At 51.9% G+C, this 26,866-nt stretch overlaps 1 protein-coding gene across 3 annotated transcripts in view; it reads right to left on the bottom strand.

Annotated features, from left to right (window-relative positions):
* The window catches only part of LOC116956058 (copine-4-like), an 88,956-nt gene that overhangs the window by 37,882 nt on the left and 24,208 nt on the right, over positions 1-26,866 (bottom strand). For all 3 annotated transcript variants that reach the window (XM_076053869.1, XM_076053868.1, XM_076053867.1), the window contains 2 exons: positions 22,666-22,972; positions 1-54 (listed from right to left, as the gene is read on the bottom strand). The exon at positions 1-54 is cut by the window's left edge and continues 123 nt beyond it. In XM_076053869.1, coding sequence (XP_075909984.1) covers positions 1-54; positions 22,666-22,866 — 255 coding nt within the window. In that variant the 5' untranslated portion in view covers positions 22,867-22,972. The remainder of the gene's footprint in view (positions 55-22,665; positions 22,973-26,866) is intronic.

Raw genomic sequence — 26,866 nt, 5'->3', positions numbered from 1 at the left:
CACCTTGGCGAACACGGGGTTGAGCGTGCTGCGCATCACCTCCGTGCGGTCCACCTGGCACACCGGCGTCACGCCGCCACAGCGGCAGCTGTCACACCGGACTCACACCGGACTCACACCGGACTCACACCGGACTCACTCACACCGGACTCACCCCGGACTCACTCCAGACTCACACCGGACTCACACCGGACTCACACCGGACTCACTCACACCAAACTCACACCGGACTCACACCGGACTCACTCACCCCGGACTCACACTGGACTCACTCCAGACTCACACCGGACTCACACCGGACTCACACCGGACTCACTCACACCAAACTCACACCGGACTCACCCTGGACTCACCGCGGACTCACCGCGGACTCACCCCGGACTCACACCGGACTCACTCCAGACTCACACCGGACTCACACCGGACTCACACCGGACTCACTCACACCAGACTCACTCCAGACTCACCCTGGACTCACCGCGGACTCACCGCGGACTCACCGCGGACTCACACCGGACTCACCCCGGACTCACACCGGACTCACACCGGACTCACACCGGACTCACCCAGACTCACTCACCCCGGACTCACCCCGGACTCACACCGGACTCACTCCGGACTCACTCCAGACTCACCCCGGATTCACCCCGGATTCACCCCGGACTCACTCCGGACTCACACCGGACTCACACCGGACTCACACCGGACTCACCCAGACTCACTCACCCCGGACTCACCCCGGACTCACCCCGGACTCACACCAGACTCACTCCAGACTCACCCCGGATTCACCCCGGATTCACCCAGACTCACTCACCCCGGACTCACACCGGACTCACACCGGACTCACCCCGGACTCACACCGGACTCACACCGGACTCACACCGGACTCACCCAGACTCACTCACCCCGGACTCACCCCGGACTCACACCAGACTCACACCGGACTCACTCCGGACTCACACCGGACTCACTCCAGACTCACCCCGGATTCACCCCGGATTCACCCCGGACTCACCCCGGATTCACCCCGGATTCACCCCGGACTCACCCCGGATTCACCCCGGATTCACACCGGACCACCCCGGATTCACCCCGGATTCACCCCGGATTCACCCCGGATTCACCCCGGACTCACACCGGACTCACACCGGACTCACACCGGACTCACCCAGACTCACTCACCCCGGACTCACCCCGGACTCACCCCGGCCTCACCCCGGACTCACCCCTTACCCCAGTCTCACACCGGCAACCAATGCAGATCTATCAGCGTCGGGGAGAAGTCTTCCCACCGATGCTTATTGGGCAGGGCTCTAGCAGCTGCATTCTGTCGTAGTTGTAGGCGACTGATTAGTTTGTGTGGTAGGCCACCATACAGGGAGTGTGTGTGTTGAACTTCATTCACACCGTACGTCGCCAACTGTGATAATTTGAATGTGCGAGGAAAGGACAACAGACTAAAGACACAGAAAAAAACTGTCCTAAAGAAATGAGTTTGTCAATCTAGACGATGATTTTTCAGTTTCAGTTTATTTATTTTGGTATAGCCCTGTGAGCCATTCGGCTCTTGAATCGGGTGCAACCACAACAAACAAAAAAATAAAAACACGAACAAGAAAAACATCTTAAAGTGACTATGTGTGACTGTGCAAACAGAAAATCCATGAAAAAAAACAGCAAAATAATCCTGAAAAAAGCACCATACACCAACGCTGTGTGCAAAAAATCCCAGTGGGATGCAAAGTCAAACAACAACAACAACAACCACAAGAAAACTTTAGATTAAGGCCATCAGTCTAACTCCGTACTACAACAAAACAAACATGTCCAAACCAAAAAACTTTTCGAAATCACCAAAAAATAAAGCCATAATTGCAACGTAACAGTGATCACAGGGACTGTGACCGAATTTTTACAATAAACTACATAAATAATAACATGTAACACCAAATCCTCGAGCCATAGCTGGCTGCATGAGTTACTCCACAACAACAGAAGCATCAGTCGGAGTATCAAATTTTTCAATGCACCTTTAAGATCAGCACGCTAAATCAAAATACAGATAATACTTTGCAGCGTCATCCGGAGCGAAACATTTTATTTTATTTTACGCCAATGAATAGCAGTGGCAGCTAGGGGTGTACAACTCCTCTAGTGCAGTTTAGAGAGAAGATCTCATTGGTAGCGATTCAAGTTTTAGTTTATTTGCAATAGGATTCCAGACCCTGGGGGCATCAATAGCAAAGGACCTTCCTCCAGTTTTTGTACGGCAATAGGGAATGTGAAGCTGGTAAATGAGCGAAGACCTGAGGTCAAATTTGTTCTTTGAAACAGAGAGGAGATCCAGCAGCAGGTGGTCTGCGGATTTTTTTGTAAGTACATCGTGAATAAATAAGATCTGGTGCACAAGCCGTCGAACATTAAGAGATGTTAAGTTTGACCCAATGTAGAGATCACAGTGGTGAGTCCTATCTGGGCAGTTCAATGTAAATCTTAAGGCCGAGTGATATATGGAATCAAGCTTCTTCAGTACAGCACTTGGGGCTGATTTATTCACGATGTCACAGTAGTCAAGTAGAGGCAGTATGGTAGCTTTTATCAATTCCAAACGGAACATTGGGGGGAAGCAGTGCTTGTGTCGATACAAAAAAACAATTTTTATTTTTGTCTTTTTACCAATATAATCAATGTGATCTTCAAAATTCAGTTTTGAATCCAGGATGACCCCAAGATACTTATAGATCTTGACTTGCTCTATTTGATAATTATATAAGGAATGTAATTGGGGGAAAATAACTTCCTGCTTTAGTCCTGGTTAGAAGAATAGCACCTTGGTTCTGGAGGCATTCAGGACTAGTTTAAGAGCAACTAGCTGATGGTGTAGTTTGTTGAAATCACCCTGTAGCTTAGCAATCACGTCATCCAGATAGCGGCCAGCAGTAGTCAGTATCGTGTCATCTGCAAGTAGATTTACCCTGGAATGATCCAGGTCAGTGCCCAAGTCATTGACATAAAGAGAGAACAAGAGGGGGCCGTGGATGGAACGCTGTGGAGCCCCTTTTATTATCTTTACACTGTTTGACCTGCAACCACCTGTGAATACAGTTTGGGTGCGTGAAAAGAGGTAATTTTGTAACCATTTTACTGCGATTTTGGAAAAAACCGAGGCCACTTAGTTTACTAAGCAGGGTGTTGTGGTCTACTGTATCAAAAGCTTTGGACAGGAAACTGCTAATTTGGTAGGTCAATAATTAAAAAAACACATCAACGGGGACAAAATTGAGATAGGTCGGTAGTTATTTGGATCATCTTTAGGGCCCCATTTGTGAAGTGGACGGACATAGGAATTTTCCATTCTAGAGGAACTGATGCTTCTTTGATGGACAGGTTGAAAATATGGGCTATAGGTTTGTATATTAGGTGACCAACAGTTAGAAGAGCAAAGACGGGAATACCATCTGCTCCGGAAGAGGAGGACCCTTTGAGGTAGGACAGTTGTTTCAGAACATTACTTTCGTGGATTGGCTGGAAACTAAATTCGTTTAATGTTTGGACAGGGGTGTAGGAATTTGCATGAGCAGGGGTGACTCCCAATACATTATCAAAAAGATTACCAGCTTCAGAAAAATTAAAGGTTAAAATTGTCAACTATTTTTTTGGGATCTGAAAAATATTCCCCATTTCGGTTAAGCTCAACGGGCAGATTGTCTGTTTTGGATGCCTTTTCAATACATTTTATTGTTTTCCAGAAAATTCTGGCATTTCCATGTGATTCCAGGAGAGTGGAGGAAAAGTAGGCATTTTTTGCATGCCGTATTTTTTTGATGCATCTATTCCTTAAAATCCTGTATTCTAGCCAGTCACTGACCAAATTACTATTCTGAGCACATGCCCAAGCCTTGTCCCTAGTTTTCATGAGCTTTGTAATCAAAGGCTCAAACCATGGTGGGCGGTTGCCTTTAGTTTTAAATCTAACCAACGGAGCATGTTTGTTAAGAATTTGGAGAAACGTGTACCTGAAGGTCTCCCAAGCCGTAGTCAGGTTGGGGATATCACAGACCTTGTCAATATCCGAGTGAAGCACATCATTAGTAAATGCCTGAGTGCTGAAGTGTCTCATAGAGTGCTTCTAAACCAATTTAGGGGGGGGCTTTGGGTCTGGCTGATGATCTCACCCCAAAAATAAAGGAGTGATCACTAAGGTTATTACCCAGAACACCAGTCAGTGTGAAATTGTGAGGGGTATTTGTCAATAGGACGTCAAGCAGAGATGACTGTCCCGGATTTTTTTTAGGTTGGGTCTTGTGGGGACATTTATTAATTTAACCAGATTAAATTCATCTGCAAAATTTGTGGCCACGGCCGGCGGGTTTAGCCAATTCCAATTTAGATCACCCACTAAAACTATTGAACTAAAAGTACACAGATCCCGTCGCTTACCTAATATTGGAAGGAAGAGAACGTTCCAGACGGCTGCAGAGTTATGGCACTCGAGCGGTCTTTATGAGACAGGGAAGAAGCTCCTCAAATGTTCGACGATGGTCTAGGGGTGACTCCCAAACCCGTTACAGACGATGGTGGAATTACCACCATTGTGGAATTACCACCATGGTGGAATTACCACCATCGTGGAATTACCACCATCGTAGAATTACCACTATTGTAGAATTACCACCATCGTGGGATTACCACCATCGTAGAATTACCACCATCGTAGAATTACCACCATTGTAGAATTACCGCTAGCGTAGAATTACCATTAGCCTGGAATTACCACCATCGTGGAATTACCACCATTGTAGAATTACCACCATTGTAGAATTACCACCATCGTGGAATTACCACCATTGTAGAATTACCACCATCGTGGAATTACCACCATTGTAGAATTACCACCATTGTAGAATTACCACTAGCGTAGAATTACCATTAGCCTGGAATTACCACCATCGTGGAATTACCACCATTGTAGAATTACCACCATTGTAGAATTACCACCATCGTGGAATTACCACCATTGTAGAATTACCACCATCGTGGAATTACCACCATTGTAGAATTACCACCATCGTGGAATGACCACCATTGTAGAATTGCCACCATTGTAGAATTACCACTAGCGTATAATTACCATTAGCCTGGAATTACCACCATCGTGGAATTACCACCATTGTAGAATTACCACCATCGTGGAATTACCACCATCGTCTGTATCTGCCGGGTGCTGGTCTGTTTTTTGTCCGAATTAATTTCCCCCCCCCCCGCATCCCCAGCATTTGGCATTGCTGCTGTATTGGCATTGTTGTTTCATTGGCATTGTTGTTTCATTGGCATTGTTGTTTCATTGGCATTGTTGTTTCATTGGCATTGTTGTTTCATTGGCATTGTTGTTTCATTGGCATTGTTGCTGTATTGGCATTGTTGCTGTATTGGCATTGTTGTTTCATTGGCATTGTTGCTGCATTGGCATTGTTGCTGCATTGGCATTGTTGCTGCATTGGCATTGTTGTTTCATTGGCATTGTTGCTGCATTGGTATTGTTGCTGCATTGGCATTGTTGCTTCATTGGCATTGTTGCTTCATTGGCATTGTTGCTGCATTGGCATTGTTGCTGCATTGGCATTGTTGCTGCATTGGCATTGCTGCTGCATTGGCATTGTTGTTTCATTGGCATTGTTGTTTCATTGGCATTGTTGCTTCATTGGTATTGTTGCTTCATTGGCATTGTTGCTGCATTCGCATTGCTGCTGCATTGGCATTGTTGCTTCATTGGCATTGTTGCTGCATTGGCATTGTTGTTTCATTGGCATTGTTGCTTCATTGGCATTGTTGCTTCATTGGCATTGTTGTTTCATTGGCATTGTTGTTTCATTGGCATTGTTGCTTCATTGGCATTGTTGCTTCATTGGCATTGTTGCTGCATTGGCAACCCCCCCACCTCTCTCTCCCCCTAGCTCTCCCGTCGCCGCCGCAGATCTTACTCTGCCCCCCCCCCCTATCTCTAGCCCTGCCCATGTACCCTACCTCTATAGTCTATATAACCTCGTGCCACGGCAGCTCTCTCGCCTTCTGCAGCAGTTGCTCCTTGCTGTAGTTGTCCCACCTGATGACGATTGCTTGTGTTGCGATCGAAACGTCGTGATTTGTTTGATTCTATTTTACTTCTAACTACGTGACTTTACCCAAAAGAACCAAAAGAGCAGGGTGGAATTACCTTTCAACGCAATGACTTCACCTCAAATTGTGCCCAGGTTTGCAAATTGCCTCTTTGTGCCAAGAAGAAGAAGAAGCTATTCTTTTTCTTTCTCTATCTCTTCTTGGCATTGAGCTGAAGACGAATATAGCTGGTCCAATTATTGATGTCGGTAAGGGCGAGCTGTCAAAAGAGCCAACGTGATTACTGACACCTGAACGTATACTATTTAAATTATAAACGATTTTTTTTTTATTTTACCAGGTAAGGCCCAACTGAGCTCGCTAGCTATTCTTTTCAGAAGCGACCCGGCCATCATAAATGCTAGCTCAACGAAGTGGCTTATTATCATCATCATCATCATCATCACGTGGACATTTATAGTAGCAACCGAAATACTCCAAACGCTTGGCTTCCTGTTTACAAGGCAGGGTATTTAACATCTCACCACGGGGAGAGAGAGAGAGAGACACGCAAACTCAAATATACATCCGGCATCGTCAGGGTCTGGATCAAACCCACGACCTCCTGTATACCAGGCGAGGTAGTTAACATCTCCTAGCCACCGTGATGATGATGAGAGAGAAACACGCAAACTCCAAATATACATCAGGCATTGTCAGGGTCCGGATCGAACCCACGACCTCCTGTATACCAGGCGAGCGAGGTCGTTAACAATCTCACCACGGGGAGAGAGAGAGAGAGACACGCAAACTCAAATATACATCCGGCATCGTCAGGGTCTGGATCGAACCCACGACCTCCTGTCTACCAGGCGAGGTCGTTAACATATCCCAGCCACCACAGCACCATCACGCGCAGGGATAGAATGAGGGTGTTCTGCCCAAAGGAGGGGGTTCTTGAATCAAATGCTGACCCCGGAATGGTGGCATCATTCATAGGGAATCGATGTGAGGTTGGGAAATCGATGGGAGGGGTAATGGTGGGGTGGGTGGGGTGGTGGTGACTGCTGGTCGTTAATGGGAGCGTAGGCGATGGCTCTGAGAGAGAGAGAGGGAGGCGGCGTTGTCCGTGGTGCTGAATGCACACCCCAGTGGAACGTGGTGGGTGGATTGGGGGGTTAGGCTGAGTACAAACAGCAAGGGCTTGGAGTACGCGATGGGGGTGGTTCGGTTCTGTGTACCCCCGCGTAAGTTGTGGTTCGCCTACACCAGGGTAGCTGTGCAGTGTAAGAGTGTATATATATAATGTACATAAATGTTTAATAAAGTACAGTCCTGCACAGTAAATTATTCACTAATCATCGGTAGTATCCAGGTCAGATAGAACACTATATTTTTATTATTAACACTATTTATAACAAACACTATATTATTAGCACTATATTACTAACACTTTATTAACACTTTATATTACAAACACTATATTATTAACACTTTATTATTAACACTATATTATTATTCAGACTATTATTAACACTATATATTATGAACACTGTATATTACTAACACTTTATTATTAACACTGTATTATTATTCAAACTATTATTAACACTATATATTACTAACTTTATTATTAACACAATATATTATTAACATAATATTATTATTAACACTATACGTTATCACCATATTATTAAAACTATATTACTATTAATACTATGTATTATTCACACTATATTAACACTATATATTATGAACATTATATATTATTAACACTAACAATTATTAACACTATTTATTATTAACGCAAAAATGTATTAACACCATTTTATTACTAGCACTAAAAATGATTAACACCATATTATTACTAGCACTAAAAATTATTAACACTATATTACAATTTTGATTTAAAGCTTACGTGACTGCAGATTCATATTCTTGGTTCTTTCGGTAAAGTCACGTTGAAGGAAAACAATACAATAATAAAATATATATAAAACAATAAAATTCTCACGACGTTTCGACTGCAACACAAGCAGTCATCATCAGGTGTGATGATGATTGCTTGTGTTGACGGCTTGTGTTGCAGTCGAAACGTCGTGAGAATTTTATTGTTTTATATTTTTATTTTATTTTATTGTTTCCCTTCAACGTGACTTTACCGAAAGAACCAAGAATAACTATATTACAAGGCCGTAATTATCATGTATATTGGGGGGGGGGCACATCCGGACTCTCACAATTATTTTTTACTTCTCTCAAAATCGATAGATTCTCTAATTAGTCTATGCCAGTAGTAATTTCAACATTATCAAAATCAATTGAGTGTCCTTGTTGGCATGCGTGTTCTGACACTGCCGACAGTTGTATCACGGAGTATTTCATATTTGTTTTATTTTTTAGCCTCGTGCTAATCATTCGTCCTGTTTGCCCAACATAGCATTTGCCGCAAGTGTAATTAATTCGGTACACATCTTCCGTTGATAGCTTCGGTAATACATATTTTGTATGAAATATTAATTTCTGTATTTTACGTACCGTGCCAACATCTGACTCCGACGTTTTGTTTATCCAAACATCTGGCTAGTTTATCAGTTACTCCCGCAATGTGCGATATTTTAATCGTTTCAATTACTTGGTCACTTTCAACGCTCGTGTTATCTGATTTGGCTTTGGAATTCGGTGCCCTGTTGATTTGTGCATCATTGTAACCGTTCATTTGCGGCGCCTCTTTAACATGTTTAATTTCTATTATTAGCTCTTTCGGTAAAGTCACGTTGAAGGGAAACAATAACGTGACTTTACCGAAAGAGCTAATAATATGAATTACTGCAGTCACGAAAGCTTTAAATCAAAATGTTTAATTTCACTTCTCAGACTATGGGGCCGCCCATAAATGACGTCACGCGATTTTGGCCGATTTGTAACCCCCTCCCCCCTCGTCACACGGCGTCACAAAAAGTCAGACCCCCCCCCCTCAAATATGACGTCACAAAGCTCTGCCCCCCCCCCAAAACCATATTTCCATTTTGAAAATAAAACATGCTTCAAATCGCTTTAAACTATTGTCATTGTAGCGCGTATTTAATGTGGCGCTGCACTCTGATGTTGTAGGAGAAAACATGTATTAAAAAGTCTATTTAATTAAGTAGAACGTGTTGTCTATATTTATTTAAAGTGGAGCATTTTGATGTGACGTCACATTTCTCAAACCCCCCCTCCCCCCGTCGTCACACATCGTCACAAATGTCTGACCCCCCCCCCCCCCCCCAGGTGCGTGACGTTATTTATGGACGGCCCCTATCACCATCTGACACTTTCTTAGATAAGAGAGGATTTCTGTGCGGGGTGATGGTGTGACTCCATTCAGATAGGCGTCAGTGTGAGTTTTCTATCGGTAAACGCCGTGTGGATTATATTACCATTTTGACCCCGTCCGAGCAGAATATCCAGAAATGGGAGAGTTCCGTCAGCTTCCACTATCATGGTGAGATGGATGGATGCGTTTTGCGAGTTGAGATGATTTAGAAATTCGTTAAGTGTATCTTTGCCTTGTGGCTTTCGTGTGGTCGATCCCGACACAGACCCTGACGCCTGCTGCTGCGTCCTCCGGGTTTTCCCTCCACATTTCACGCGTTTAGAGTATTTGGCTGCTATAAATTCCCACATGGTGATGAGCCACTTCGTTGAGCTATCATTTGTGATAGCCACACGTCGCTTCTGAAAAAAAAGTGCCGCATAGCCCGTTGGGGCTTAACCTGGTAAAATAAAAAAACGTTTTAATAGTTTAGTATAAAAAAAACTATTGCTGTTTCCCTATCAGTCGAGACTCCTATGTCGACTCAGCCTTCAATGAGTGTCTGGTGCGATGTGTGAAAATGCCAGCGCTGGAGAGACAAAGACGGCCGGGCAGTCAATCACCAGCCGTTACATTTAGGCACGGCTTCTCTCTGCTGCCGTGCCACTTAATAGATGCTCGCTAACAGCACTTGCCCCGACAGTCTATTCCAGCTATACGGGGGACCTTTGTCTTTGTGTGCACGTGTACATATGTACGCACTAGAATCCACGATCGTGTTTACAGTCTGTTAAGGCTATACGGGTGATCTTTGTATTTGTGTGTGTATATATAATGGATGTATATAACGGACGTGGGGAGCGGTGGCGCAGTGGTTAGTGCGCTGTGCTACAAGGCCGGCCACCTGCGTTCCATTCGCGCTCACGGGCAACACCAGTGACGATTACATGAAACGTCCGAAACCGGTGCTGGGCCTCCCCTACGTCGACTCGGCCTCAAATGAGTGCCCGGTGCGGTGTGTAGTAAAACATCGTCACTGGAGAGACAAAGGCGGTCGCGCGTGGTGCTGGCCACCCAGCTCCTCGTGGTGCGTCTCGCTAAGATCGCTTGTCCCCAACCGTCCGTGAAAGAGCTACGCGGGGTGGAGGGGTCTTGTACCTTTGCGCGTAATATATCTGCGTGGATTGTACGCGTTAAACGTTTGCGTGGGTGGGTGTATTGATACGCTCGTGACCATTCATCTGTATGCGTGTAAGTATGCCCGCATTGGTCACGCCAGTGACGATCATTTAAACCAGTGCTGGGCCTGCACCCAAGGTCGACTCAACCCGCAAGTGCGTAGTGTGCCTGCTGCTGCTGCGTGAAGATTGCCACTGGAGAGACAAAGGTGGTCGGGCGTGGTGACTGGCCACCCGCCCCCCCCCCCCGTGTGTCGTTCCGGCCTTCATAGGGTGCTCGAAAAGAGCACTCGCCCCAAAAAGTCTGTGCCGGCTATTCGGGGGATCTTTGTCTTTGTCTTGTGCGAGCGTAGCCAATGGGAGTGTGCGGGGGAAGGACAGCAAACTAAACACACGAGCAAGCAGTTCTAAAGAAACGAGTTCGTCAGCCTGGATGATGACGACGACGATCATGATGATGATGATTTAAAAGTGCCATAGCCCCCTGTGGCATCCTGATATCGGCGAGGAAGAGAGCGCGTTCCCGACGGCCGCCGAAGCGCGTCTTGAAAGCGCCGCCGCCCGACGACGATGCTGTGGACCGTCGACGCGGAGACGCGCGGCGTGACCGGCGAGAGCCGCGGAGCTCACGGGGCCAGACAGATCGTGGCCCCGCAGGACGACGTGACGGGTAGAGAGACAGAGAGACAGAGAGAGAGTAGAGAGCGAGGCCTCTTCACACAGCAGTGGACGGACGCACGTGGTAACGCTGCACGTGCGCGCTACCGCACAGCGCGTTCATAGCGCGCTGTGCGTGAACGGGGGGCCAACAAGGTGACTGCAGGTGGCCCGGAGAGATCCCCCCAGCCCCCGGCCCCGCCCCCTCCCCCCCCCCTGCACCCTCCCCTTGGACCAAACTGCCGCGAGGAATCACTTGGCAAGGGTGGTGGGTGGGTGGTGGCTAGGATGATGAACGACACAATTATCTTACGCACAGCCCCGTTGCAAGTGTGGAGGGTCCACGTGGCGCCGCGCATCGATCTGGGCGCTGATGAACCGTGGCGCAGGAGCGGCAGCGGCAGCAGCAGCAGCGCCGGGAATTATCGACGGGGCTGACTCTGCTCACCCCCTCACCCCCACCCCCTCACCCCCCAACCCCCACCCCCTCCCCCCAACCCCCACCCCCTCCCTCCCCCAGATAAGTCTCAGGGGTCCCGAGGGGCAATTATGGGGTCCATGGCCCCTTGCAGCGGGGGTTAGAGATAGCAGCGGAGTGTCACAGACGGCATGAACAGTCACACACAGTCACACCTCCTGACACACTCTCTCAGCCACCAGCCCTCCTCACCCCGTCCTCACCCAACCCTCACCCCGTCCTCACCCAACCCTCACCCCGCCCTCACCCAACCCTCACCCAATCCTCACCCAGTCCTCACCCAGTCCTCACCCAACCCTCACCCAATCCTCACCCAATCCTCACCCAACCCTCACCCAACCCTCACCCAATCCTCACCCCTTCCTCACCCAATCCTCACCCAGACCTCACCCAATCCTCACCCCTTCCTCACCCAACCCTCACCCAACCCTCACCCAATCCTCACCCAGTCCTCACCCAATCCTCACCCAACCCTCACCCAATCCTCACCCAATCCTCACCCAACCCTCACCCAATCCTCACCCAGTCCTCACCCCTTCCTCACCCAACCCTCACCCAGTCCTCACCCAATCCTCACCCAACCCTCACCCAACCCTCACCCCGTCCTCACCCAGTCCTCACCCAACCCTCACCCAATCCTCACCAAATCCTCACCCAACCCTCACCCAACCCTCACCCAATCCTCACCCCTTCCTCACCCAATCCTCACCCAGACCTCACCCAATCCTCACCCCTTCCTCACCCAACCCTCACCCAACCCTCACCCAATCCTCACCCAGTCCTCACCCAATCCTCACCCAACCCTCACCCAATCCTCACCCCTTCCTCACCCAACCCTCACCCAATCCTCACCCAGTCCTCACCCAATCCTCACCCAACCCTCACCCAATCCTCACCCAATCCTCACCCAACCCTCACCCAATCCTCACCCAGTCCTCACCCCTTCCTCACCCAACCCTCACCCAGTCTTCACCCAATCCTCACCCAACCCTCACCCAACCCTCACCCCGTCCTCACCCAGTCCTCACCCAACCCTCACCCAATCCTCACCCAACCCTCACCCAATCCTCACCCAACCCTCACCCAACCCTCACCCAGTCCTCACCCAATATTCACCCAACCCTCACCCAATCCTCACCCAACCCTCACCCAATCCTCACCCAACCCTCACCCAATCCTCACCCAATCCTCACCCAATCCTCACTCAGTCCTCACCCAACCCTCACCCAACCCTCACCCAATCCTCACCCAATCCTCACCCAACCCTCACCCAATCCTCACCCAACCCTCACCCAACCCTCACCCAATCCTCACCCAATCCTCACCCAACCCTCACCCAGCCCTCACCCAGTCCTCACTCAGTCCTCACCCAATCCTCACCCAGTCCTCACCCAATCCTCACCCAACCCTCACCCAACCCTCACCCAATCCTCACCCAGTCCTCACCCAACCCTCACCCAACCCTCACCCCGTCCTCACCCAGCCCTCACCCAATCCTCACCCAACCCTCACCCAATCCTCACCCAATCCTCACCCAATCCTCACCCAGTCCTCACCCAATCCTCACCCAATCCTCACCCAGTCCTCACCCCGTCCTCACCCAACACTCACCCAATCCTCACCCAGTCCTCACCCAGTCCTCACCCAACCCTCACCCAGTCCTCACCCAATCCTCACCCAGTCCTCACCCAGTCCTCACCCAACCCTCACCCAACCCTCACCCCGTCCTCACCCAACCCTCACCCAATCCGCACCCAGTCCTCACCCCGTCCTCACTCAGTCCTCACCCAACCCTCACCCAACCCTCACCCAATCCTCACCCAATCCTCACCCAATCCTCACCCAACCCTTACCCAACCCTCAACCTACAAACTCACCGCTAACGATTGAGGGCGCCCGTGCGATTGCGCTGCCCTAACAACGCCGGCAGCTCCGAGTTCGATCCCCGCTCACGGTCAACGTCAGTGGCAAATCATCTCTCGAATTCATGGAAGAGCAGCTCGACGTGGCCCACTCGTTCTGCCGTGTCGCCCTTAATAGGCGCTCGCAAATAGCACTTTCCCCAACCGCTTGTATGCCTTACCGGGGTGGCAACCTTTGTCTTTGTAAACGTGAGTGTAAGCGAACTCTATGGACATTCATACATACGTGATGTGCATCAACGTCCGGGCACATCGGGTTATTATATTTACGTTAACGCCGGCATTAAAGCGTTTTAATTTGCTATTATTTAAGCTCACATATGTATCTAGTTTCATTATTGACGTCTAATTTTTGCTCCTTCACTTTTTCCGATGGCATTTTGTTACTTTCCTACGAAAACTCGTACCTGACGAATGGTCAAAGATCAAACGACTGTCATCTTGACCAAACAAAGAAAATACGTAAAAAAAATGTTAAACCAGAGAATCCATGCATCGCCCATTAATATTTATAGAAGTCAATTCGAATGTTTGTTGAACAAAAAAAATGAAATAACCCTATGCGATCTGTTCAAATAAACATAATAACCCTACGTGTCCTGACTTGTGGGCCACCTTATACATATATATATTGAGACAATTCAACAACAAACAAAATATTTTACAAAGTAAGGCCCCACTAAGCTAGGTAGATCTTTTTCATAAGCGGCCTGGCCAAAAAATGATAGCTCAACGAAGTGGCCTCATCATCATCATCATCACGTGGAAATGTATAGTAACCAGATTCTCGAAACGCGTGACGTTCATTCTAAACGTGCAGGTGAAAACCAGAGGACCAGGGGAAACATCTCCGCGACCACGGTGAGAGAGAGAGAGACACGGAAATTCTAAATATACAGCAGCAGGCATCGTCAGGGTCGGGATCGAACCCACGACCTCCTGCACACCAGGCGAGGTAGTTAACATCTCCTAGCCACCGTGATAATGATGAGAGAGAGAGACACGCAAACTCCAAATATACAGCAGCAGGCATCGTCAGGGTCGGGATCGAACCCACGACCTCCTGCACACCAGGCGAGGTAATTAACATCTCCTAGCCACCGTGATGATGATGAGAGAGAGAGAGAGACACGAAAACTCCAAATATACAGCAGCAGGTGTCAGGGTCGGGATGGAACCCACGTGTGGGGACGTGGCGAGGCGACCCCCGACTGCGCCCGTGTGTGGTGGCTGTGCACGCGGGGCATTGGCGGCTCGAAAGACGAAGAAGGAGGAATCTTTACCTTCTGTCTTCCCATCAAATTCATTACGGCCAGGGGCCAGAGTGGGGGAGGTGGGGGGACTGGGTGACACTCCCTCACTCCCTGCCTCCTGCCTCCCTCCCTCCCTGCCTGCCTCCCTCCCTCCTCCCTCCCTCCCTGTCTCGCTGCCTCCCTGCCTCCCTCCCTCCCTCCTCCCTCCCTCCTGCCTCCCTCCCTCCCTCCCTCCTCCCTCCCTCCCTGCCTCCCTCCCTCCCTCCCTCCTCCCTCCCTCCCTCCTGCCTCCCTCCCTCCCTCCCTCCCTCCTCCCTCCTGCCTCCCTCCCTCCTGCCTCCCTCCCTCCCTCCCTCCTGCCTCCCTCCCTCCCTGCCTCCCTCTGCCCCATCATTAAAATGCATCACGTGTATAAATAGCGACCACACACGGGGGGCCACGGGCGAAGCACATCAAAGCTGCACATTAAATGCTGGGGGACGGTTTCTCATAGCCCTGGCCGTGCGACTCTTCCACGCCACCGCTGCCGATGATGATGCTGATGCTGCTGCTACTGATGATGATGATGATAATGCTGATGGATTGCATCAGAAGCGGCTCTGATTGATGTCCATCCTCTCGGCCTCGCCGAACGGGTCACTCCGAACGCGCACATCCCACACATCCGAGCTCCGTTGGGAGTTTTTTGTTTTGTTTTAATCAGGAAGCTAAGCAGGGGTAGAGAGCCTGGCTATTGCTCGGAGCGGCATTGCGAGTGGCGAGCACGTGTCAGGAGCTTCGCGGTGGCTAAGAGATGTTAACTCCCTCGCCTGGTATGCAGGAGATCGTGGGTTCGATCCTGCCCCTGACACCTGCTGCATATTTGGAGTTTGCGTGTCTCTCTCTCTCATCATCATCACGATGGCTAGGAGATGTTAACTACCTCGCCTGGTATGCAGGAGATCGTGGGTTCAATCCCGCCCCTGACACCTGCTGCTATTTATTTGGAGTTTGCGGTGTCTCTCTCTCTCATCATCATCACGGTGGCTGGGAGATGTTAACTACCTCGCCTGGTATGCAGGAGATCGTGGGTTCGATCCCGACCCTGACACCTGCTGCATGCTTGAAGTCTGCGTGTCTCTCTAATCATCATCACGGTGGCTAGAAGATGTTAACTACCTCGCCTGGTATGCTTTTAAACACCCAACAACACGGAACTTAACGTTAATTTTAAGTACACAACGGAGGGCTACGTCCACACTGTGTACGCTTCCACCGCGTTGCCGCGCTGCTACGTGTGCGGTGGCTTCGGCCAAGCCCGTGCAAACTGCACGGGCAAACCAAAAGGAAAAAAAAATACGCAGCCTGCACCAAACGTCATGCAGCAGCAGCAGGAGCAACAGCAGCAACCGCCGCAGCCTGTGCAGCGGCAGCAACTACAAGCAGCGGCGGCGGCAGCTGCCGCAGCCTCAGCAGCAGCAGGAGCAGCAGCAGCCACCACAGCACCAGTGTCAGCTGTTGCAGCAGCAGGCCGCTAACTCGGCGGCCGATCGTCCAAACCGCCGACCGACAACGAGGCTGGCGACGGCTTTACCCTCATATTCTTGGTTCTTTCGGTAAAGTCACCACGCAGAAGAGAAACAATAAAATTATCAAAATATAAAACAATAAAATTCCCACGACGTTTCGACTGCAACACGAGCAATCATCACCAGGGTGTGAAAACCACAGCAAGAAAATTTGGAAAAAAGTGGCGGGTTTTTTTTAACGTTGGCTAAATTAGAAAAAAGTGGCGGTTTTTTTTAACGTTAGCTAAATTTGAAAAAAGTGGCGTTTTTTTTTTAACCTTGGCTAAATTTGAACAAAGTGGCGGTTTCGTTTTTTACCCTCGTCACCTCGCGTAAGCGCAGGGCGAAGCCCCGGCCCCCGGGCGGAGGAGGCCGCGCAACCGCCTAACCCTAAACGCACGGCCACCGCCGATCACGAGCCCTAACCACAGGTCACAGAGCAGGATGAGCAACGCCCCCGCTGCGGGGGGGGGGGGGGGAGGTGAAAACGAAGACATGGTTGATGGCGGCCCGCCTTGAGGGCAGCACGGTGGGAAAAGTGCCACCGCCGCCGCCGCACGCCGCCTCAGCAGCCTCAGGGCAAGAGGAACCGTCGGCCGGTGTGGCGCCTGACAAAGCCACGCTGCACGGAGGGCGACGAAGGCCGGCTCACCTCGCCCGAAGGGAGACAAACAGAACCTCGGTTACCAGAGGGCAGCCACCCTGTTGACGCTGGGGCCCTGCCATCACCAACGGCAAAAGAGGATTCTGCCGAGCCGCGGTTTGACGAGCTGGAGGACTCTGACGACGAGGTGTCGGAAACCGAAGGAGAGGACAACGTGAGTGAGCTCAGCTACTCGCAAGTCAACGGCGAGTGCCAATATGCACCTGGGCACGACCACCGCTTCCTAATGGAGACTTTCAGGAAGCGTAAAGTCAGGGTCAGGCCCTTTTTCCCTGACCTCACCGCAATTGCGACAGGTTTGAGTTCACGGCACAGCAATGGTACCGCCTAAAAGCATTCATGCGCAAGGCGAAGTGGGAGGTTACTTCTGCTCAGAAGTAACCCGGCCCCCCCCCCCACAGCTACTGTTACCACTACTACCACCACCACCACACAACAACATGATGGCTTCAGCTATTAAGGTTGCTAGTCTGAACTGTAACATCGCTCGCAGCGACAAGAGGTGGGACCAGATCTACCGCTATGTTGGGGAACACAAAGCAGATGTGACTCTCCTCCAGGAAACTCACCTTGACACCACTCTGGAGGCTCAATGCCAGCCTCTTTTAGGTGGCCAGGCCTTCTTCAGCTACGCCGTGGACAACCTCGCCGGCGTGGTGATTGTGCTCAGTTCGCGGTTTGCACCAGAGAACGTCTCCTTCAAATAAATCGTTTAAGGTCACTTGAATTCTGTCGAATTTGTCCTGAATAACTCCAGGCTCAGGTGTTTTAACGTGTACGTGCCGAGCAAGGCCCCCGAGAGGAAGCTCTTCTTCGGCGTGCTGCGGGACGCACTGACGACAGACGACGTGGACGACGTGCTCACCGTCGTGGGGGGGAGACTTCAACTGCACCCTCGACCCGGCTCTCGACCGCAACACTGCCGAACCTCATCCTGAATCCGCACGGCCGCTAGCCGAGCTCGTGCGGAGATTGGATCTGCATGACGTGTGGCGACTACCGCATCCAGCCCAGTGGCAGTACTCCTGGTGCCGCTGCTGCTCGCAAGGCAGGATAAGCCTTACCAGGCTCGATCGACTGTACGTCAAAGCCAGTAGTGTTAACCTGCTCAGGGACAGTAAAATCGTTCCCTCCGGTTTCTCCGATCACCGTCTGGTCTCCGTGCTGCTGAGAATTCCCAGAGCGGAGCAGCACAGCGCCTACTGGAGACTCAACGTGCAGCTGCTTGAGGACACCGACTTCAGAGAAACCTTCAAAGCCTATTGGGCTCAATGGCTGCCTGCCAAAAGCAGCTTCAGCTCCCACCAGCTATGGTGGGACAATACAAAGGCGCGGGTCAGAGCTCTCTGTCAGTAGTTCATGAGCCAGCACGCCACCGCCAAGAACGAGGTGGCGCACCAACTGCACAACGAGCTGTTGGCGCTAGAGGTGGAGCTGAGCTCATCCCACGGCACACAGGAGGGTGAGACGCTGCTGGAGAAGCAGCGGCTTTTCAGGTCCATCACGGATGAGCAGGCACATCGTGCTTTGGTGTGCAAAAAGATGCAGCACCTGTCGCAGATGGACTCTCCCTCTAAGTTTTTCTTTCACTTAAACAAAGCACCGGCCAACACCAACAAAATTTCAAGTTTCCGAACCCCAGATGGACAAACAGTCACATCTGAGAGCGAGATCGCCAAGACCGCCAGGGATTTCTATTTGCAACTTTTCGCTGCGGAAACCATACAAGACGAGGCTGTCCAGGAGCTATTAGACGGGGGCCCTACCTTAGGAATCCCCAAATGGGATCGTCTGGACAGCCCCGTCACCCTGCAGGAGCTCCACACCACTGTGAAAGGGCTCGCAGCTGGTAAAGCCCCAGGGATTGACGGCCTGCCAGTTGAGCTTTATGCGGCCTTTTGGGATGAGCTTGGCCCTCCACTACTACAATTGTTGACAGAGAGCGTGCAGAAGGGGGAACTCCCACAGAGCTGCAGGAGAGCGGTGGTCTCCCTGCTACCCAAGAAGGGGGACCTGCACCTCGTCGTGAACTGGCGACCCGTGTTCCTCTTGTGCGCCGACTACAAAATCTTCTCCAAGGTGCTGGCAAACCGTCTCAAGACAGTGCTGGGTCAGCTGATCCTGCCGGAACAGTCGTATTGTATCCCTGGCCAGTGCATATACAATAACATCGATACGTTCAGAGACAGAATCTCCCTTGCAGAAGCGCACAACGTGGACTTGGGCCTCCTCTTCTTGGATCAGGAGAAGGCCTTTGACAGGGTGACCCACGAGTACGTGGACAAACTTCTAACGTCGCTCGGCTTTGGCCAGGCCCTCATCTCGCACGTTAGCCTCCTGTACACGGGGGCACATCCAGCCTCTTGAATAAATCAGCGGCTCGGTGCCCCTTTCCCTGTGACGAGGGGGGTCAGACAGGGATGCCCCCTCTCGGGGCTGCTGTACACCCTGTCCATTGAGCCGCTGCTATGCCACCTGAGACGAAATCTGCCTGGCGTCAAGGTCCCGGGACCTGAGAACGCGGTCGTCAGGCTCTCGGCTTACGCAGATGACATATGCGTCGTGCTCAATGACGCGCATGACGTCTCCACGCTCTGCGAGGCGGTTGGAGTGTACGTGAAGGCCTGCTCCACCAGGGTCAACTGGGCCAAGTGCGAGGCCCTGTGTTTGGGGTCGCGAGGCGGCGTTCGCTCTGTGCTCCTCCCAGGAGGAGTCAGTCGGCAGGACGACGGAGTCAAGTAGCTGGGGGTTTACCTGGGGAAACCACGTGACGTCGCTCTGAACAACTGGACCGAGCTGGCCGACACAATCGAGGCTAAATTACTGACATGGGCACGCCTCGTTCCGCAGATGTTTTTCAGGAGCTGAGTGCGAGTCGCTAACACCCTGGCAGCATCCGTGCTGTGGCACAAGACCAAGGCCCTCCAGCCTCCTGTTTGGCTACTCACCAGAGTCAACCGCTCACTCGCGCACTTCGTCTGGCATGGGAAGCACCGGCTCAGGCCGGGCGTTCTCTGCCTGCTGGTGGGCAAGGGTAGCCAGGGTCTGGTGGACGTCGCCGCCAGGGTCACGAGTTTCAGGCTTATGGCAGTCAGGCGGCTGCTGTATGACCGGGAGAAGCTACCCTGGAAGTCACCGGTCCTCGTCCTGCTGAGGAATGCAGGGGGGTCCCTAGGGTATGGTAAGGAGCTCTTCCTGATGGACCAGGAGCCTGGTCGACTACACGCGGCTGCCAGGTTATCACCGGAGTCTCTTGGACGCGTGGCGGAGCTTCGAGTGGAGCAGAACGCGCGTGCCCTATGACCTCGCGCAGTTCCTGAACGAGCCCCTTGTTCTGCAACGGCCTCTTCCAGGGGATCAGAGGAGAGAGGGACCCTGGCTCATCGCCTCACATCAGCAAGGCTGCGGACAGTCTTCCACCTCGTACAGGCCCACCAACACAAGTGGAAGACCGCAGCTGAGATCGCCAGCACCGCTAGGGGACTCCGCTCCATGCTCGCTGGGGAGAATCTGCTGCGGGACGTCGCTCTGCGTCATGCAGGAGCTGCACCTGAAGCTGGAGGCACCGGGGGACGGTGGCGGCCCTCCCCCCCCCCCTTCCCGGAATTGTGCTTCTCCTGCGCGCAGCCCCCTAGTCACAGCGACTCCGGGAAGTTACTGAAGCTCCGAGGCTGCAGGAACGTGCCCCTGAAGAGCACTCCGAAGAAAGCGCTCTACAAGGCGCTGCATTCCCGGGACCTGGCCGATCTACCGGGCACAAAATAGAGAGACCATTTCTCTCCCCTCATTGTGACTGTCCCCCAGTGAAAACAAATGTCAAAATCCCCCCTAGCCACACGCTGCAGTGACCTCCAGTGGAGATTGGCACACTGGACGTTGCCTTCAGCCATGTGGCTAAACTCAATGTTCCGCCTTTTGGGGAACAGCTTCAGGAAACTGGGGGTGCCCTTCTACAACAGCAGCTTCGTATATGGGGTTCCTTACCTGGCTAACAAGCGCCATGACCTCGCCAACTTCGTCTGTGCTCAAGCGAAGATGGCGGTGTCCAAGACGAGGAAAGAGATTCTGCAAGGTGAGACTGACGGCTGCTCTGTGCTTCCAGTGTTCAGGGGCCTGCTTAAGGCGCAGCTCCGGCTGGAGCACGCCATGTACCGCACACACGTGTCGGTGATGTGCAGCGCGTCATCTTCGAACGCTGGGGGGCCCGAAAGGCCCTCTCTGTACCAGCGTGAACGGTACCCTCAACTTCACCTTCTGAAGCGCTCGCTCGTCAGCGTGGCGTGCGCGATGACCACCACCACCACCACCACGTGACTGTTTTGTGTTGTGTGCGGCGCACAGCGCGTGGCTTTATAGTGTTTGTGTTATTTGTTTTCTGGCGACTTTGTGTATTTCGTATCGGAATCGCTTCCAGTGCTGTTACTGCTGGCAGCAATACAAGTTGTTTAAAAGTCAAAAGTCTCTCTCTCTCCCCCGGTGTTGAAGGACGTGGGCGGATCGTGCCCCGGTCCTTGATTTTGACCTTAAGGTCAAAAGGTTGTACGTCGTACGTTGCTCGGGAATCTTATCTTGAGTAGATTTAAATATATGTATCTATGTAGATGTATATAGCAGCGGCGTGCATCATGGCGCTGTGCGGCAATGACACAACTGGTACGTATGGCGACAGCGGTTGAGATGATAAAGGACGATGTGGATTCGTTGGTCTAGTTATGGTGACAGTTAAGATAACAGGCGGGAGTGGTTAAGGAGGGGTTGGGGTAGTGATAGGGGAAGAGTGGTGATAGGGGTAGTGATAGGGGTTGGGTTAGTGATAGGGGTATTGGTAGGGGTAGTAATAGGGGTTGCGTTAGTGATATGGGTAGTGGTAGGGGTAATGATAGGGATAGTGATAGTGGTAGGGGTAGTGGTAGGGGTAGTGATAGGTTTAGTGATCTGGGTTGGGGTAGTGATAAGGGTAGTGATAGAGGTAGTGGTAGTGGTTAGGGTAGTGGTTGGGGTAGTGATAGGGGTAGTGATAGGGGTAGTGATAGGTGTAGTGATCTGGGTTGGGGTAGTGATAAGGGTAGTGATAGGGGTAGTGGTAGTGGTTGAGGTACTGATAGGGGTAGTGATAGGGGTAGTGATAGGGGTAGTGGTAGTGGTTGAGGTAGTGATAGGGGTAGTGATAGGGGTAGTGATAGGGGTAGTGGTAGTGGTTGAGGTAGTGATAGGGGTAGTGATAGGGGTAGTGGTAGTAGTTGGGGTAGTGATAAGGGTAGTGATAGGGGTAGTGATAGGGGTAGTGGTTGGGGTAGTGATAAGGGTAGTGGTAGGGGTAGTGGTAGGGGTGATGATAGGCGTAGTGATGGAGCTAACAAACTCTTTTTTCACAGACGTCCTACTATGGGGGAGGGCAGCAGGGAAAAGTCGTGCCCACGTGTGAACGGCTCGTGGTCAGAACACAGGCCATTCGCTACCCGGTCGCGCAATGCGCTAACCGCTGCGCCACCGCTCCCCACCACCACCACCAGAAACTGCGGGGGGTAGCGGGGGTGGGGGTGGGGTGGGGGGGTGGTGGTATCCTCACCTCCATCCACTGCCCGAAGGACTGCATGAGCAGCACGGCGCAGGGGTCGGGCCGTGAGAGCGCGTCCCGGTCGGGCAGGGCGCGGCAAGAGACGCGCAGCTCCACCTTGGCGAGGCAGGGCGCGGCGCCCCCCACGAGACCCCCCAGGGACGCGGGCGGCGTCGGCGGGGGTCCCGCGCGCACCCCTCTCCTGTCGCTCATCGCGGCCGCACCCCCAAGCAACAACAGCCACCACCCACCCACCCACCACCACCACCACCCCGCCCACAACCACCCCACCGACCACCACCCCGCCTCGCTCTTTTATCTGCGGGAGAGTGCGGTTGGTGGGGGGGGAGAGGGGGGGGGTGTATGGGGTGGGGGCAGAGGGGAGAAGGTGGGGGGCAGGGGGGAGAGGGTTGGAGGGCAGGGGGTGGGCCGTCAGGCAAGGAGTAAAGCGCTCAAGCGGGATCATGATGGTTTTGCCGGAGTCACCGGCGGTCGGTCGGGAGGGCCCTTCTCTTTACCACGGGGGGCGGGAGGAGGGGTTCACTGAGCCACATTTTGAGTCGCAGGCTCGGCTCTGGCTCGGCCTCTTAACGCTCAGGGCTCAGCTCACGGTTGAGCCGCTTCCAACTACAAACGAGCGAGTGAGCGGTTCAGCTGTGGCTCGGCTCGCGGAATTCCCGAGGCATGGCTGCAAATTGTGGCTCTCCAGCCGTGGCTCGCTCGAGCCAGAGCCCAAGCCCTGAGCCGAGCCGAGACAACGAAATATTGTTGTTGTTTTGATTTAAAGCTTTCGTGACTGCAGTAATTCATATTCTTAGTTTTTTCGGTAAAGTCACGTTGAAGAGAAACAACAAAATAACAAAATATATACAAAACAATAAAAAAATTCTCACGACGTTTCGACCATAACTCAAACGGTCATCATCAGTCATCAGGTGATGATGACCGTTTGAGTTATGGTCGAAACGTCGTGAGAATTTTTTATTGTTTTGTATATATTTTGTTATTTTGTTGTTTCTCTTCAACGTGACTTTACCGAAAAAACTAAGAATATATTGTTGTTGTTGTTGACCTCCGTGACCCCCGCCCCCCACCCCTCAGCAGTGGCCCCCGATAAAACGACGAATCGATGTTTGAGAGCATGGTCTGGGCTCACTCTGTTAAGTGGCTCACAAAGGCCGTGTCCGAGACTCAGAGACCCCGGGTAAGTTAATGTCCCCCGGTGCCTCGTAGGCTACCAATTCGTCAGGTGGTTCGTATCAGCTGTGGATGAACATTTTTTTTCTTCACCATGAACCAAATTTTTTTTATTTAACCAGGTAAGGCCCCACTGGGCTGCGACGTAGCTCGACCTGGCTATCGCAAATGATAGCTGCCCAACGAAGTGGGCTCATCTTCATCACGTCGATATGTATAGCAGCCCAACAATTATATCTGGACGCATGTCGTTGATTCTAAATGTGGAGGGGAAAAAAACCGCAGGACCCCGATTAAAAAATCCACGCGACCACGGAGAGAGAGAGAGAAACACAAAAACTACAAATATACAGCAGCAGCAGCAGGCATCGTCAGGGTCGGGATCGAACCCACGACCTCCTGTACACCAGGCGAGGTAGTTAACATCTCGTAGCCAACGCGGTGCCCATGAAGACAACAACAGAAACAGCGCAACGCAAAGAGAAGCCAGAGACAACTGGGAACCTGGGCTCGACCACGGCCACCAGTTTGTGACCGCGGTCTCGCTGTGGGCGGGGTCACGTGCGCGCGAGTTGTCACGCGGTCTCGCTGTGGGCGGGGTCACGTGCGCGCGAGTTGTCACGCGGTCTCGCTGTCGGCGGGGTCACGTGCGCGCGAGTTGTCACGCGGTCTCGCTGTGGGCGGGGTCACGTGCGCACGAGTTGTCACGCGGTCTCGCTGTGGGCGGGGTCACGTGCGCGCGAGTTGTCACGCGGTCTCGCTGTGGGCAGCTTCACCACGCCGGGGTGACGCGTGGCGACCGCCACATTACAGATTACAGATGACGCGCCGACTGTTGCCAATGGCCGAGTGCTCTACCCCCATCGCTCTACCCCCCATCGCTCTACTCCCACATCGCTCAACCCCACATCGCTCTACCCCCCATCGCTCTACTCCCACATCGCTCTACCCCCCACATCGCTCTACCCCCCACATCGCTCTACTCCCACATCGCTCTACCTATCATAGCTGTACCCATCATAGCTGCACCCCACATCGCTGTACCCATCATAGCTGCACCCCGCCTTGCTGCAGTGTTAACGCTGTGCCAGTTCCCGTCAGAACTTTCATCCCCGCCGCGAGCTTCATTACCACTTCAATACGACACATGCCGCCGCTTTGATGGGAAGCAACGCATTCTCACCTCGCCGCGTGTGCGTGCGTGTGTGTGTCTGCGTGTGTGTCTGTGTGTGTGTCTGTCTGTGTGTGTCTGTGTGTGTGTCTGCGTGTGTGTCTGTGTGTGTGTCTGTCTGTGTGTGTCTGTGTGTGTGTCTGCGTGTGTGTCTGTGTGTGTGTCTGTCTGTGTGTGTCTGTGTGTGTGTCTGTGTGTGTGTCTGTCTGTGTGTGTCTGTCTGTGTGTCTGTGTGTGTGTCTGCGTGTGTGTCTGTGTGTGTGTCTGTCTGTGTGTGTCTGTGTGTGTGTCTGTGTGTGTCTGCGTGTGTGTGTGTGTCTGTCTGTGTGTGTCTGTCTGTGTGTCTGTATGTGTGTGTGTCTGTGTGTGTCTGCGTGTGTGTCTGGGTGTCTGTGTGTGTGTCTGCGTGTATGTCTGTGTGTGTGTCTGCGTGTGTGTCTGCGTGTGTGTCTGTGTGTCTGTTAGTGTGTGTCTGTGCGTGTCTGTGTGTGTGTCTGCGTGTGTGTGTGTCTGCGTGTGTGTCTGTGTGTGTGTCTGTGTGTCTGTATGTGTGTGTGTCTGTGTGTGTGTGTCTGCGTGTGTGTCTGCGTGTCTGTGTGTGTGTCTGCGTGTGTGTGTGTATGCGTGTGTGTCTGTGTGTGTGTGTCTGTTAGTGTGTCTGTGCGTGTGTGTCTGTGTGTGTCTGCGTGTGTGTGTGTGTCTGCGTGTGTGTCTGTGTGTGTGTCTGTGTGTGTGTCTGTCTGTGTGTCTGTATGTGTGTGTGCTTGTGTGTGTGTGTCTGCGTGTGTGTCTGTATGTGTGTGTCTGTCTGTGTGTGTGTCTGTGTGTGTGTCTGCGTGTGTGTCTGTGTGTGTGTGTCTGCGTGTGTATGTCTGTGTGTGTGTCTGTGTGTGTGTGTCTGCGTGTGTGTCTGTGTGTGTGTCTGCGTGTGTGTGTCTGCGTGTGTGTGTCTGCGTGTGTATGTTTGTGTGTGTGTCTGTGTGTGTGTCTGCGTGTGTGTCTGTGTGTGTGTGTCTGCGTGTGTATATCTGTGTGTGTGTCTGTCTGTGTGTCTATGTCTGTGTGTGTGTCTGTCTGTGTGTGTGTCTGCGTGTGTGTCTGTGTGTGTGTGTCTGCGTGTGTGTGTGTCTGCGTGTGTATGTCTGTGTGTGTGTCTGTGTGTATGTCTGTGTGTGTGTCTGTGTGTGTGTGTCTGCGTGTGCGTCTGTGTGTCTGTGTGTGTGTATCTGCGTGTGTGTGTGTCTGCGTGTGTATGTCTGTGTGTGTGTCTGTGTGTGTGTGTCTGTGTGTGTCTGTATGTGTGTCTGTGTGTGTGTGTCTGTCTGTGTGTGTCTGTGTGTGTGTGTGCGTGTGTACACTCGTGTCGGCGTGTGTGTGTGCGCGTGTGTGTGCGCAAGTGTCTGTGCGTGTGTGTGCACGAGTGTGCACGTGTGTGTATACCTGTATGATAGCACTTGCCTCAAAATCAAGTAGAGGCTATACGGGGGGCCTTTGTCTGTGTGTGTGTATGTGTGTGTGTCTGTGTGTATGTGTCTGTGTGTGTCTCCGTGCGTGTGTCTCCGTGCGTGTGCCAGCGTGTGTGTGTGTCTGCGTGCATGTTTCTGCGTGTGTGTCTGTGTGTGTGTGTCTGCGTGTGTCTGTGTGTCTGTGTGTGTATCTGCGTGTGTGTGTGTCTGCGTGTGTATGTCTGTGTGTGTCTGTGTGTGCGTGCGTCTGTGTGTGTCTGTATGTGTGTCTGTGGGTGTGTCTGTGTGTGTGCGTATGTGCGTGTGTGTCTGCGTGTGTACACTCGTGTCGGCGTGTGTGTGTGCGGGTGTGTGTGCGCAAGTGACTGTGCGTGTGTGT

Source organism: Petromyzon marinus, chromosome 63 (genome assembly GCF_048934315.1).
Source record: "Petromyzon marinus isolate PM22_M1 ecotype Great Lakes invasive population chromosome 63, UKy_Petmar_22M1.pri1.0, whole genome shotgun sequence".
Lineage (NCBI taxonomy): Eukaryota > Metazoa > Chordata > Hyperoartia > Petromyzontiformes > Petromyzontidae > Petromyzon > Petromyzon marinus.
The sequence above is the reverse complement of the archived record's forward strand: the minus strand, read 5'-3'. Positions and strand labels throughout refer to the sequence as shown.